General features: G+C 36.5%; 1 protein-coding gene across 2 annotated transcripts in view; it reads right to left on the bottom strand.

The window, feature by feature from the left end:
• Positions 1 to 13,825, bottom strand: part of sdk1b (sidekick cell adhesion molecule 1b) — a 299,372-nt gene that overhangs the window by 40,164 nt on the left and 245,383 nt on the right. For both annotated transcript variants that reach the window (XM_067442041.1, XM_067442042.1), the window contains 4 exons: positions 12,932 to 13,169; positions 11,215 to 11,330; positions 8,438 to 8,627; positions 5,831 to 5,929 (listed from right to left, as the gene is read on the bottom strand). In XM_067442041.1, coding sequence (XP_067298142.1) covers positions 5,831 to 5,929; positions 8,438 to 8,627; positions 11,215 to 11,330; positions 12,932 to 13,169 — 643 coding nt within the window. The remainder of the gene's footprint in view (positions 1 to 5,830; positions 5,930 to 8,437; positions 8,628 to 11,214; positions 11,331 to 12,931; positions 13,170 to 13,825) is intronic.

Below are 13,825 nucleotides of genomic sequence, written 5' to 3'. Positions count from 1 at the left end.
TGTAATGGTTTGAACATCCAGACCAACTCTAGGAGCTTTGAGCAAATTAGGCTGTGATGACTTCATCAAAACAGAGCAAGAAGCAAAATTGTGTTTTAATCACTCATTGTTTATGCCATTTTGGGTAACTGCTGAATAGTTTATATTAGAAGTGAAGTTTGGCATGTGTGTGAATGTGAATTCAATTCCCAAATGTTGATATTAATCAAGTCAAGTCATCAAGCCCATTAAAGAAATCATGATTAATCTATAGTCTGCAAGGGTGTGAAAATTAGAAACCATGTGACCTAAGAGATCTTGTGTTGATTAATATAAATGGCGAAAAACATAGTTAACTAAAGACAATGTCTTATTGGTAAGAGTCCCTTTTAGGGGTTGATTTAAAAACTCATGACACAAACAAATTGCTGCTCTGTTCTAATCTAGTCTAAGATGAAAAAAATAGTTTTCAGATCATGTTAATGATCTGCGCATGGTCTGAAGCGTATGGCGCAGGTGGACTTAGGTTGTGTCCGAACCAACTTTTGCTATTTTTTAATCGATGGAAAAAACCTAATCTCTTAACAAATCATGGGTGCATTTAGGGCATAAACCAATCAGAGTCTCAGGTGAAGTAAATAATAAACTGATAATCTCTTCATCACAGCACCGGTTAGTGGGTGGGATATATTAGGCAGCAAGTGAACATTTTGTCCTTAAAGTTTATGCGTTAGAAGGAGGAAAAATGGGCAAGCATTAGGATTTGAGTGAAGGGCCAAAGCATGATGGCTAGACGACTGGGTCAGAGCATCTCCAAAACTGCAGCTCTTGTGGAGTGTTCCCGGGCTGCTGCAGTTGTCAATATCGATCAAAAGTGGTCCAAGGAAGGAACATTGATGAATCGGGTAAATCGGTGACAGGGGCATGGACAGCCATGGCTCATTGATGTACGTGGGGAGCAAAAGCTGGCCCGTGTGGTCCGATCAAACAGCTCAAATTGCTGAAGAAGTTAATGCTGGTTCTGATATAAAGGTGTCTGAAGGGTGTCAGTTTGTTGTGTATGGGGCTGCATAGCCTCAGGCCAGTCAGGGTGCCCATGCTGACCCCTGTCCACCGCCGAAAACACCAACAGTGGGCACGTGAACATCAGAATTGGACCAAGGAGCAATGGAAGATGGTGGCCTGGTCTGATGAATCACATTTTCTTTTACATCATGTGGATGCCTGGGTACATGTGCGTCGCTTTCATGGGGATCACGTCACCTTCCGCCGGCATCCTCTATGGGAAGAACGCATGCCGGCGGAAGCAGTGTGATGTTTTAGGCAATGTTTTGCTGGGAAACCTTGGGTCCTGCCATCCATGTGGATGTACTTTGACATGTATTGTTGCAGACCATGTACACCCTTTCATTGAAATGGTATTTCCTGGTGGCTGTGGCCTCTTTCAGCAGGATAATGCACCCTGCCACAAAGCAAAAAAGGTTCAGGAATGGTTTAAGGAGCACAGCGAGTTTAAGGTGTTGACTTGACCTCCAAATTCTTCAGATCTCAATCCAATTGAGCATCTGTGGGATGTGATGAACAAACAACTTCGATACATGGAGGCCCCACTTTGAAACTTAAGCACTTAAAGGATCTGCTGCTAACATCTTGGAGCCATATACCACAGCACACCTTCAGGGGGTCTAGTGGAGTTCATGCCTCAACGGGTCAGGGCTGTTTTGGCAGCAAAAGGGGGACCAACACAATATTAGTCATAATGTTAGGGCTGATCAGTGTATATAATGTTGAATATAATGTATAATAATGCAATGGGGGAATATTTGTGGGTCCTGATAATATTTTATGTTACCAGTAAAAAGTGTCCTACATTATATTAAATATATTTAGTGAGTCACAGAGTCCAATTTGTCTAAAATATTTCTGTATTTTCAGCTTCAGAGACATTATTCGTATCACCACAGTCAAGTTTGCATTGGGTTACCAGCACAAAGTCCAATTCTAATTATTTCCATCCCAATGTAATACCAAATTTAGCATTTTAATCAACAGTAATTTTTTTTATTAACCTTAAACCATAGGTCTTGAAGTATCGCAATAATATTGTATTGAGTTCAGTATCATGATATGTATCGAATCGTGACTTGAGGGTATTCTTACATCCCTAATAACGAATCTATTGCTCATTGTTATTTAAAGGGTTAGTTCACCAAAAATGAAACTGATGTCATTAATGACACCCTAATGTCGTTCCACACCCGTAAGACCTCCGTTCATCTTTGGAACACAGTTTAAGATATTTTATATTTAGTCCGAGAGCTGTCCATGTCCAGACAGGTAATAAAAACATCATCAAAGTAGTCCATATGTGACATCAGTTGGTTTATATCGATTCATGATTCGGATTGCGTGTCAAACTGCCCAACTGCTGAAATCACATGACATTGGTGATCTGAATCATGAATTGACTCACTGATTAATAACCGTTTGAATCTTTATTTGAGGATTAAAAACAAACAGGGAAGACTTTTTTGGGTGAACTAACCCTTTAATGTTAGTAAATGCATTAAATAACCATAACTAATGCAACCTTATTGTAAAGTGTTACCGAATTATGGAATTTAATTCTTTCACTCTACTAAAAGTCATTCTTTCCTTGCTTTTTTATTTATTTCTGCAACTCGTTTGAATGTGTGAGTCTGTATGTTTGTGTGTTAGTTTCTGTGAATTATAATAGTTCAATAAAGTCTTGTTTGTATTTAAAAAGATGTATCTAATTCTAATTCTTGTGCATTGTTACAAGTTAATGTCTTTGTTGATCTTGTCACTGTGCTAATTAATGAATATCTGTTGATAGTTAAAGCTAATCAAATTGATTGCCGGTCTATTCGTTTGATCTGCTGTAAAACAGTGATTAACATCAACACTGGCTTAATCAATGACACAAGTGTGATGTGGGATGTGGGTGTCTGTTTATCCAAATAATGGCAGATGGGGCGGTGTCTTTAAGTCCATAAATCAATGCAAATGAGACAGAGAAAAAAATATTAGAGGAATGAGAGAGACAGAGAGCCTGACAGAGAATAAGAGAAAGAGAGCGATGAATAAACGAGAATGATAATGTGTGAGAGAGATACAGACAAAGAGAGAGAGAAAGAGATATTAAATGCCAGAGAAAAAGAGACACCAGAGAGACCTCATTCCACCAATCAATATTCGCCAACAGGCTTTCAATACATTATCACTGAAACTCGTTTAGGAGCTATAATAAAAGTTACACTGCAATAAAACAGCAGTGTAAACAGATTATGATGTATGACTCATTTAACATACAATATGCACTTAAAAAAACATTAATCATTTTTGTATTGTTTTCCAATAGAATATTGAAATATTCTTAAAACATGGGGAGCATAATAACACACGCATACATTGTGAATCATAATTTGTTTTTGGTTTAAAACAGAGATCACGATTCTGAACAGACAACAAAACGAAATAACAAAAGGTTCTGACAAAATGTTAATTGCTGCAGACTATTTAAAATGTTTAATTAATATAAATACATTATTTAAAAAAAATCGGTTTGAATGAATGATTCAATCACTTTTTTCACTTTATTAGTGGATGAATCAGCAAAATTTGTCCCCACCTACTGGCCTAGGCACTCGATTCAATCGTTATTTGAAATGTTACCTTCAAATGGTTATTTACTTTAGACATCAGTGTTTATATCCAAACTATTACCTTTTATCCCAGTACTTCTGTGATAATATGAATATTTTTTTAACAGAAATAATGATATTCTGTGTTTCATACCTATATGTAAATGATAACTGCTCTCTGGATCAGCTTTAGATTGGACGCAGATGTGAAGGTTCTAGTGTGATTTTGTCAAAGGTTTAATAGACACAGGAGAATCATTGTCATTTAGGAACAAGATTGCGTGGGTGTTTAAATCGAGATTACGATATTTAAATGATTAATCATGCAGCGCTAATTTTCTAAATTTTGACTTTTTACATTTGGATAATCCAGAAGAGGATTGGGAGAATTGAATAGTGTCATATGAAACCAAAATATAACTTTTTTGGTAAAAACTCAACTGGTCGTTTTTGCGGGAGGAAAGAATGATGAGTTGCACCATACCTATTGTGGGGGTGGAAACATCATGCTTTGGGGCTGTTTTTCTGCAAAGGACTACTGGTCCGTGTAAAGGAAAGAATGAATGGGGCCATGTATCGTGAGATTTTGAGTAAAAACCTCTTTCCATCAGCATGGGCATTGAAGATGAAACATGGTCTTTGGGCTGGGTCTTTCAGCATGACAATGATCCCAAACACACCGCCCGGGCAACAACGGAGTGGCTTGGTAAACATTTCGAGGTCCTGGAGGGGCCAAGCCAGTCTCCAGATCTCAACCCCATAGAAAATATACAAAAAGCTGTGTTGCTCAGCGACAGCCCTAACACATCACTGGTCTAGAGTAGATTTGCATGGAGAAATGGGCCAAACTACCAACAACAGTGTGTAAAAATCTTGTGGCTACTTACAGAAAACGTTTGACCTCTGTCAATGCCAACAAAGTGTATATACTCTTTTGTTACTGACCAAATACTTATTTTCCACCCTAATTTTCGAAAAAAGTATTTAAAAATAAGACAATGTGATTTTCTGGAGTTTTTTTCATTGTTCTCATAGTTGAAGTGTACTTATGATGAAAATTACAGGCATCTTTTTAAGTGAAAGAACTTGCACAATTAGTGGCTGACATTGTATGACTGCAGAAAACTTGGAATATGAACCACTTACATCACACTTTTATGATGCTATGCTATCATTTGTGTTATTCTTCAAAATGATTATTTCTTTATTTAAATAAATAAAAAAATCTGTGAAAAATACTTAATATAAAAAAGTCATACAGTTGAGTTCCATAAGAAAAAGGATTGTATGCAGTGCAGTGATTTCATCTAATAATCTGTTCTTAATCAGTTTATAGGTTTGCTACCTGAAATGCATCCAAGGTCAGTAAGACGTGCAGTAATTGCGAGCGTAACTGACTGCTGTTGAGGAAAATCAACACAGAAGACCCCTTGAAAGTAATGTGTGAAAGTCGCATTATCTGCGTATCCTCATGTATGAAATATATTACAAAGATCTGGGAGGATAAAATGAGTGCTGGAACACTGACAGCTCTGCTCTGATTGAAGATCTTTGGTTTATACCGCTCAATCCTGTAGGGAACGATTGATCCAGTCAGCAGAGAGCTCTGTGTGCGAGTGTGTGTAGAAAAAGAGACAGAAGGCAAGAGATCATCCGAGGTAAAGAGGCTTCACATTTCTATCACTATTAAGGGATTATATGATCCATCACGGGTGGTTAAGTGTCCATAATCCAGTCATCTATAGCTGTGCATCAGTACAGCCTGTAATCTTGATAACGGCAAAACTGAGGTGGTTTAATCTCAATACACGGGTGAAATCCAAATACACAAAATCTCATAACGCACACAAATACAAACTGACTCCAATGCAATACACAGCATTTCCTTGCAATAACATTTCAAATGGCTCAGGGCACAATGGGAGTAAACTGACCTTCGTTAAGATCTTAAACATCAATTTTCCTGGAGACAAGAATTACATCCTTGTAACCTTTTCAAAGATATGAGTACTTAAATAGCTTTATATAAAAACAACAGAACTGAGATATCCTAAATTATATCCTAAATGTATTTTTTTTAAAAATTAAAATATTGTATTGAATGTATTAAAACAACAGAAATGCTCATTTATAAAGATAGGTACATTTTGTGTGTGGCTGGCTGTGGAACATTTATGTTCTCTTACCCATAATGATACCGTTTGGCTCTGAGGGAGGTTGCCAGACAACCCTGACAGACGTGAGACGCACTTCTGGAAACACCAACCTGACAGGCGGACCAGGAACTGTAGAGAAGAGAGAGAGGGTGAACGAAGGATATACAGTCGAACAAGGTATTTAAAACAGATTACTGTAGTCCACACTGATTTCTGCAAATGTAGAACATATTTCAAACACTTCAAAACCTGATTGTGGGACCAAGCTTTTATCTCAGCCATGATAAATATGACATTTTAATCTCTTCACACACATACAAAGTCTCGCTGTAAACTTCTAATTCCTTAAATCCATAAATATAAATATTAGTGATTCATAATCCCTCATCAAACACATTTAACTCTGCCAGTGGACACTAGGCCAACAGCGCTGGTAATCCACTAGTTCTGATGTGTGTGTGTGTGTGTGTGTGTGTGTGTGTGTGTGTGTGTGTGTGTGAGAGTCAGTGTGTATAGAGAATAATCACATAGACATTCCAGTATCTGGTATCCCTGGTCTCCCTGTACATTTCCGAATGAATGTTGCTCCATTGAGCCGATTAAGAAAAATGACAGAAAGAGGGCATTTGTCATTCCGTTGGCAAGACTCCACAGTCCACATATGAACACACTCACTCATTTCTAAAGGGAAGATGGAAGCTCTTACTTCCCTGTGCTGTGGATATATAAGTGCAAACATGCGACTCCATATTTCTGAGAGAAGCTTCCCGAAGGAAATTTTATTGCTCAGAAGTTGCTCTTTTATAGCTCGGGAGACTTAATGAGGTTCCCCACTTGGTTGAATCTCATGAAAACTGTCAAGCAACGCCTGTGCCATACTTCACTCCAGATTCAAAAGAGGTCTATTTTTCCATCTATTAAGTATTTTTTTCATATATATATTCCATTAACTTCATGATAACGAAGCACATTTCCTTCCATAATTTGAAAAATATCTCTGCAATGTGAAATAATAATTTAGTAATAATTTCACAGTCAATTTGTAAAACACAATTATAGTAATACTTATTGTAGTAAATATACAAAATAATAATATTGAATACATAAATACAATAAATTAATACAATAAATACATTAATAATAAATAATTACAAAATAGTATTCGTATAACTATAAATAAAATAATTATGAATACAATCATTAAAATAAAATAATTAGAAATAGTAGTTGAATATTGATTCATGTAAAAACCATTGCTTTACTGTATTAAGGACATTTTTATAACTGCACTGTAAAAATATTGTTGGTTTAACTTAAAAAAGTAAGTAACCTGCTTGCATTAACATTTTGAGTTTATATTTAAATTAAGAATTTAAGTTGATACAATGAAGGAAATTGGTTTAATAAATAGAAACTCAAAATATTATTGTACCTGAACCACATACAAAATTTGATAAATTGCACAATTTGGCAAGTTCCAGTGCGTCATCACAAATAAAGCACACAATTAACCAATATGCTAACAAAATCTTTCCAAAATATTACAATAAAGATTGTTGATTCTCAAAAATGTTCATTTTTTTATTTCAATGAACTCAAAATTTTACAGAAAAATGTTGAACTGAAAAGGCGTTTAAGGTTATGTTTACACGACACCGTTTTCAACTGAAAACGTTTTATTTAACATTTTTTTTACATTTATTTATATTACAACACAGTTTTGGGGGCCTGAAAACCCAAGCTTTTACAAAAGTGGTTCAAAGTTAAAGGGTTTTTTTTATTATGCCTTTACCATCTCCATGTAAACGTCAAAAACGCAAATCTGTGAAAACGGTGATGCCATGGGCATGCGTTATTACGTGTCTGTGGGGTGATTCACGACAAAGCGAAAATCTCCAACGACTGGCCTGGCATGTATAATTCAGCCTTTTTAGTCATTTTCGTACATCAATTTCATGTAAACATACTCTAAATGGGCCATAAAATGAATTTGCCCATACAGCATGAAATCTCTGACTTTTATTTGCCGACTTTGTCAAATGCAAGCACAATTTGAGTCTCTAATGAGAAACAGGGAGATGGACGTGAGTATACTGCAGTGTTTTTCTCAGAAAAATATCTGAAATGCAGCCACCACTTAATGTCATTGCTTGTCTGGGAACAAATTGAGATCTCATTAGTGATTTTTCTTTTCTACGAGTGAGTGAGAGTTGGTTCAGACAGGTGACTCAAGCGATACAACTGATGCAGGAGGAGGTTTCATGCATTTGGGGCACCAGGAGGCCAGGCGAGTGTGTGAGCGAATAAGCATGTGTGTTTGTCTGTGTCTAGAGCCACGTGGGAGGTAATGCCAGTCTGAATGTCGGGCACAGCTGGAAACCACCAGAGCATGAAGCAAGACATAACTTAGAGCTACCATTATGAATGTGTGTGCGTATTGGTGTGTTAGGGTGTGAAGGAACATCTGCTAAATGGGTAGCTTTCACTCAAAGTCTAATTTTGACCCAATGTGTGTGCGAACATTTATTTTTGCTTTCATTATGCGTGCACGATTTGTCATAACCAGTGGGAACATCTGAAGAATCAGATGATGCATGTTGCTCAGTGGGCGATGCATTGATTTTATTGGTTGCTTACCATCATCCTTGGTTCTCTCAACTGTGGGGGGGAGGCTTGCTGGTCCATCCCCGACACGTGTAAATGCGAGCACCTGGATGTCATACAGGATGAACTTGCCAAGGTTCCTTAAAAGAAGCAAGTGGGTCTGGTTCCCGTTCACCAGCTGGAACTGGGGAGCCCGCTCAGAATCTTTTTCTCTGTATAATACCTAGAGATAAAAGGGAATATAGGCCACAAAGAAATGTGTTGGAACATCTTAAAATCAGCAACAACTGTACAGTGTGTAGTAGTGCATGCTAATTGCTAATTACTATTACTCATACTTAAGGTCAGGGATTTGAGTAAACCCCTGGTGGAGGATAAAGTAGACCAGAACACCATAGAGATGTAGAGATGAACTTGGGTCAGTGGATAACCACACAGCCACTGCCAACAAAACCTTAGCATCGCAATAACTTTTGCATGTCTAAACATCACTGTTTCTTCAGATATCAGTTCCAGTTTTCCCTAACTTGGGCCCTGACTTCAGAAGAGATCAATAATTAATTGTGTTATTTCATTTCCCCCCACTTTTTACAGTCTAAGCATTTTATCAATTGGCTTCTTCCCAAAGTATGTAAAAGGAAAAACTGTTTCAGCAGTTTCATGATCTTGCATCATGTCACTCGACACAGCCTTAGCAGAAATTTGAGAAAGCCTTATACAAGCAACAGTGCACATGGATTTCAATAGCTTAACGCAGTTTATAGATGTGTTCAAAATGAACTGAATATGAACTATGTATGTGCATTAAAGCATGAGAAAGAACTTTTGTAGGTATGCGTATAAGCAGCTCTTTGTGGTATAAAGTGCCTTTGGCGCATGATACAAACATTACATTAGATGTGTAGAAGTGTACTTTTTTTGCTATGGTGCATCAGAGTTGCTTCTGAGTGGTTCTGCTATGTGGTTGTTAGGGTATTCTGGATGGTTTCTTACTTTCCCAGATCAAAAGAGCCTAGGTGCCTACATGGGGATGTGTCTCAGGTGCCTATTTCAAAGGAAGCCCATGGGATTTTTTGCACATTTTAAGACTTGATACTTAAAGCCAGGAAGTAGCGACCAATCTTTTCTTCCATACTGTGTTCCCTACATCTGAGTGTAACGGATTATCTGAAAAAATGTAGGAAGTGGACTTGGCATTGGTTGCCATTGGTTGTTGGTTGGATGGAGGCAAATCCACAATATTAATTTTTAAGCAGGGTAAACAATTGGAGAGTTCCAACGTTGTTTCACCAAAATATTAAGTTATACTTTTTTTTTAAACATTGTAAGGTAAAACAAAAAGTGGAAAGTGAAACGTATACACATGGATAAATCAACTACAATAAGATCTATAATATGCATAGATGGGGTGAAGTCTCTTTTCATTAATATCATTCCCTAAAAAAATATAATTCTGTTATTATTTAGAAAAGAATCGTATGTTGTTTTAAAACTGTGTTCTTCTGGCTCAGTGTCTTTTTGTCTATACTATTTTGGACCTCATTGACTTTTATTGTATAAAGAAAAAAAAGAAAAAAATACCAGCTGAGGCGTTTTTATAAAAAAACATTGAGTTTCACAGGAGAAAGAAAGTGCTATAGGTTTGAAACAACATGAGGGTAAGTAAATTATGACAGAATTAATATTTTTGTAAAAAAAAAATTTGAGAAAACCAATCAAATCGGAGTAGGCACGCTTTATGTTCACACAGAAACTGCTGAGGCTGAGCGCAAATTTTAGCAGCGCAACTCAACATCAAGTGAGAGAAATGTAAGCAGCTAAAATAAACATTCATGTTTGACAGCTGCTCTTTAAGTTAGAAATGTTAAATAAAAGACCAAAATATTCAGGCAAATTAATAAACTTTTGTCTAATTTCGCCATTTTGAATGGCAAATATGCCTATGTGATTCATAATGTAGGCCTAATTAACGAACAAGAAATATTAACAAAGCCATTTTATTCAGATTAGGCATCAGATTATTAATGAATGTGTATATATTGTAAATGAATATAATTCCATTTGTAACCTTCAGTAAATAAATAAAAAACTCAGCTTTCTTTCAGCCTGTATTGGGCATAAGATTAGTAATAAATGTTAGCATATTGTGAATTAATTGAACAAACTTAAAACTTTAATAAACAGTAAATAAGGCGTCTAAGAAAATTATTCACAAAACATATAATCTCAGTCATGTTAATAAACAATATGTTTACTTTCTTCACTGACGAAAATGGAAAAACTATATCAGTCTAAGCTCAGTGTTATGAGGGGAAGAGACAAGGCAAGATAAAAACAGAGAAAAAGAGAGATGTGGAGATAAGAAAGACAAATAATCTACTGCCCATTGACATGGTTTTCAAGCTATTGTTATCTAATTTGTTGGCCTTCAGAAGATCTTAAAATGCACATATGTAGATCACAGAAATCTAAATTGTCTGGGATAATATCTGCATATATCTTGTATATTTTTGTTTCGGTTTCTTCTTTTCAATGACGAATATAGACTATTGATTATTGATACCTGCTTCTATAGACAGTTAATTCCTTACTCGACTGTAGTCTTTGCTGTTTGTTCAAGTGCAGCTTTTTGGTCCGACACGAGGCGACATAATAGTCGGTTTTCTTAGAAGCTGGCTTGGTGTGTCCCAGGTTATACACAAATTACAAATTCACCCTGCTATAGTGTTTTGGCAGATAGAACTCTTCAGCTAAGTCTGTGGGGGAATGTTAAGGGTCTTAAATAATGTCCTTTGATATAGTAACCGTACCTTGTATCCAAGGATGTGTCCATTCTTCTGGTGCTCAGGGACTGAACCCCAGGTGACCAGTACACTCGTGGAGCTCATTGCTTCTGTGGTCACATTCTCTGGGGCACCAGAGGGAACTGAAAACACACCCACATGAAAAAGCCATTTTAGTAAAGCAAAAACCTACTCAAGGCTGTGCGTTACAGTGATTTTACACCACTTGAAAGCTATTTTTCTTCTAAGTAGAACAACAATATGATAAACAACACCAATAGTGATATTTATCATTAATAATAATAATAATGAACAATTCTAGCAAGTTATAAAGTTCAATAGTCTAAGACCAACGCCTCAACAGCTGACTCAAAACAATTCCTTTCGGTCATGGTTGGGCATCTACTGAGTGTTTTTGCTGAAATCTCAGCCTCTTCTATAGGAGTCTGTCACATTCACTGATTAAAAACAGAAGAGGGCTGACAGCTTAAACAACAGCCTCTGACTTTTCTCTCTGATTCCCTGTCATGTGAAGCTTACAGAAATAAGAACAGGAGAACCGCGTGAGCATAAACACTTGTAATAGACTGATTTAAGATACAATTTGAAGATTTACCCTGTGAATGTGTATAACGTGTACATGCTCCTTCAGGGCTTGCCAGCATATGTTCATGCACAACTTCAGTGAGAAAAAATGATTTGAATTTGATCAACGAAGCGACACTTTCTTATTCTGTTAGTTAAGTGTAGTAGAATTGCAGAAAAATGTGTTTGCTACTTTTAGGTCTGCTGAGGAAAATGATCCAAGTTTGTCGATGTTTCAGAGTGTGGTTTCTAGGGCTGGAAAACAATTTAAGCAATTTAAAATAAGTTTTCTACTTTAATATATAATAATGGCGAAGCTGAATTTTCAGCATCATTTCTCCAGGCTTCAGTGTCACATGATCCTTAAAAAAAATCACTAATTGCTGCTTTGATGCTGAATAAATATATATATATATATATTTATATATATATATTTTTTTTTTAACTTCTGATCAATTTAATACCTTCCTGGATAAAAGTATTACTTTCTCCTTAAAACAGTAAATAAATAAACTTACAAACCACAAGACCAGTTTTTCCACAAGAAATGACTCTATGAGTGTGATCTCTATAACATGATTGAGTCACAATCAACAGAAAAAGTCCTGGACAATCAGATGTTTGAAACCTGTTAATGGTCACTGCCAATGCCACATCATTTCAAACTTTCTAGATGTTGTCTAAGGGTCGGCAGGATCATTAACTCAGCAGGGATCCGCTAGGGCTGCTGACGGCCACCCGCTGAGAGACATGGCCTCGGGCAAATACTCCATCTGAGTCTCCAACGAATATGTAAATGAAGCTCGCGACTAAAAATCGGCTATAGTGAGATGTTGGCTTGTTTAGAGTTCCTAAAAAATGCAGCAACTCGTGCATCGATATAAAAAACATCTGACATATCTTAATAAGAATTTTATGTAAATACCTGTCTTATATGATTTATTTCTTATAAAACACAAATGAAACGCAAAATGATCAAGATGGATATGCGACTATGATGCATCAACACAATGATGCTTAAATTACCATAACTCATTTGGTTACATGCAAAACAGCAACTATATTTTGTCTTTTTTCCTCAAATGCAGGAACAAATGACATTAAACTTTGAAGCAAACTTTGTAGATCATTTATTTGTATCAGGTCTAAAGTGTGTCACCTGACTCTTTAGTTTTGCCCAGCACAGGACTGCTCCAGGGTCCGGGGCCGATGCCGTTGAAGGCCTGAACGCTCAGCTCGTACTCCGTCCACTCCTCAAGTCCCTCCATTGACACCTCCTGAGACAGACGCTCAGAAACCGTCTCCATCCGGGGCTGCCCAAGCCCGTCTGCTCTCTGCGCACGTACACGGTAACCCACACTTTCAGGATTTCCGTTATAAGCTGGCTCTGGAAGAGGCTACAAAAGATGAAGAGGAAAACATTAAAGCAGGAGAGACTCTGATGCACCTACATCAATAAGAAGGCCCAAAAAAATATGTAAATAGAATGACTAACTGTGTGACAGGATGAAAAATTCTGAACACGTCAGGCACTCAATATAGGAATTTCATCCCGTGACAAGACATCCAATCAAGTGATATTTGTACAAAATGCAGTATTTATTTATTTATTTATTATTTAAGCACACTTTTCAAGCATAGCAATAATAATATTTTCTATCATGCATATTTTATCTAATGCAATTATATAACATTAGACTAGATACACCACAATTCAAAAGTTTAAATACATTAAATTGTTTAAAAGTGACAGTAAAGACCTTTGTTACCTTTGTTAAAGAACATTGCTGCAAAATATTTCAAATACATGCTGTTCTTTTGAACTTTATGGAAGCTTGTTTCCTTTTTTCTCCTTTAAAATTGTGACACAATGCCAGAATTGCGAGATATAAATGTAGATTTACATGATATAAAGTCAGAATTGTGAGATATAAACTCCCAATTGCAACTTTACATCATGCAATTTTGAGAAAAAGACAAATTTGCATGAAAAAAAAAGCCAGAATTGTGAGATTGTGCTGATATTAATGTGGGATACGGGTAAAGTTAGGGA

Source organism: Pseudorasbora parva, chromosome 4 (genome assembly GCF_024679245.1).
Source record: "Pseudorasbora parva isolate DD20220531a chromosome 4, ASM2467924v1, whole genome shotgun sequence".
NCBI lineage: Eukaryota > Metazoa > Chordata > Actinopteri > Cypriniformes > Gobionidae > Pseudorasbora > Pseudorasbora parva.
This window is presented reverse-complemented; position numbering and strand designations above follow the sequence as displayed.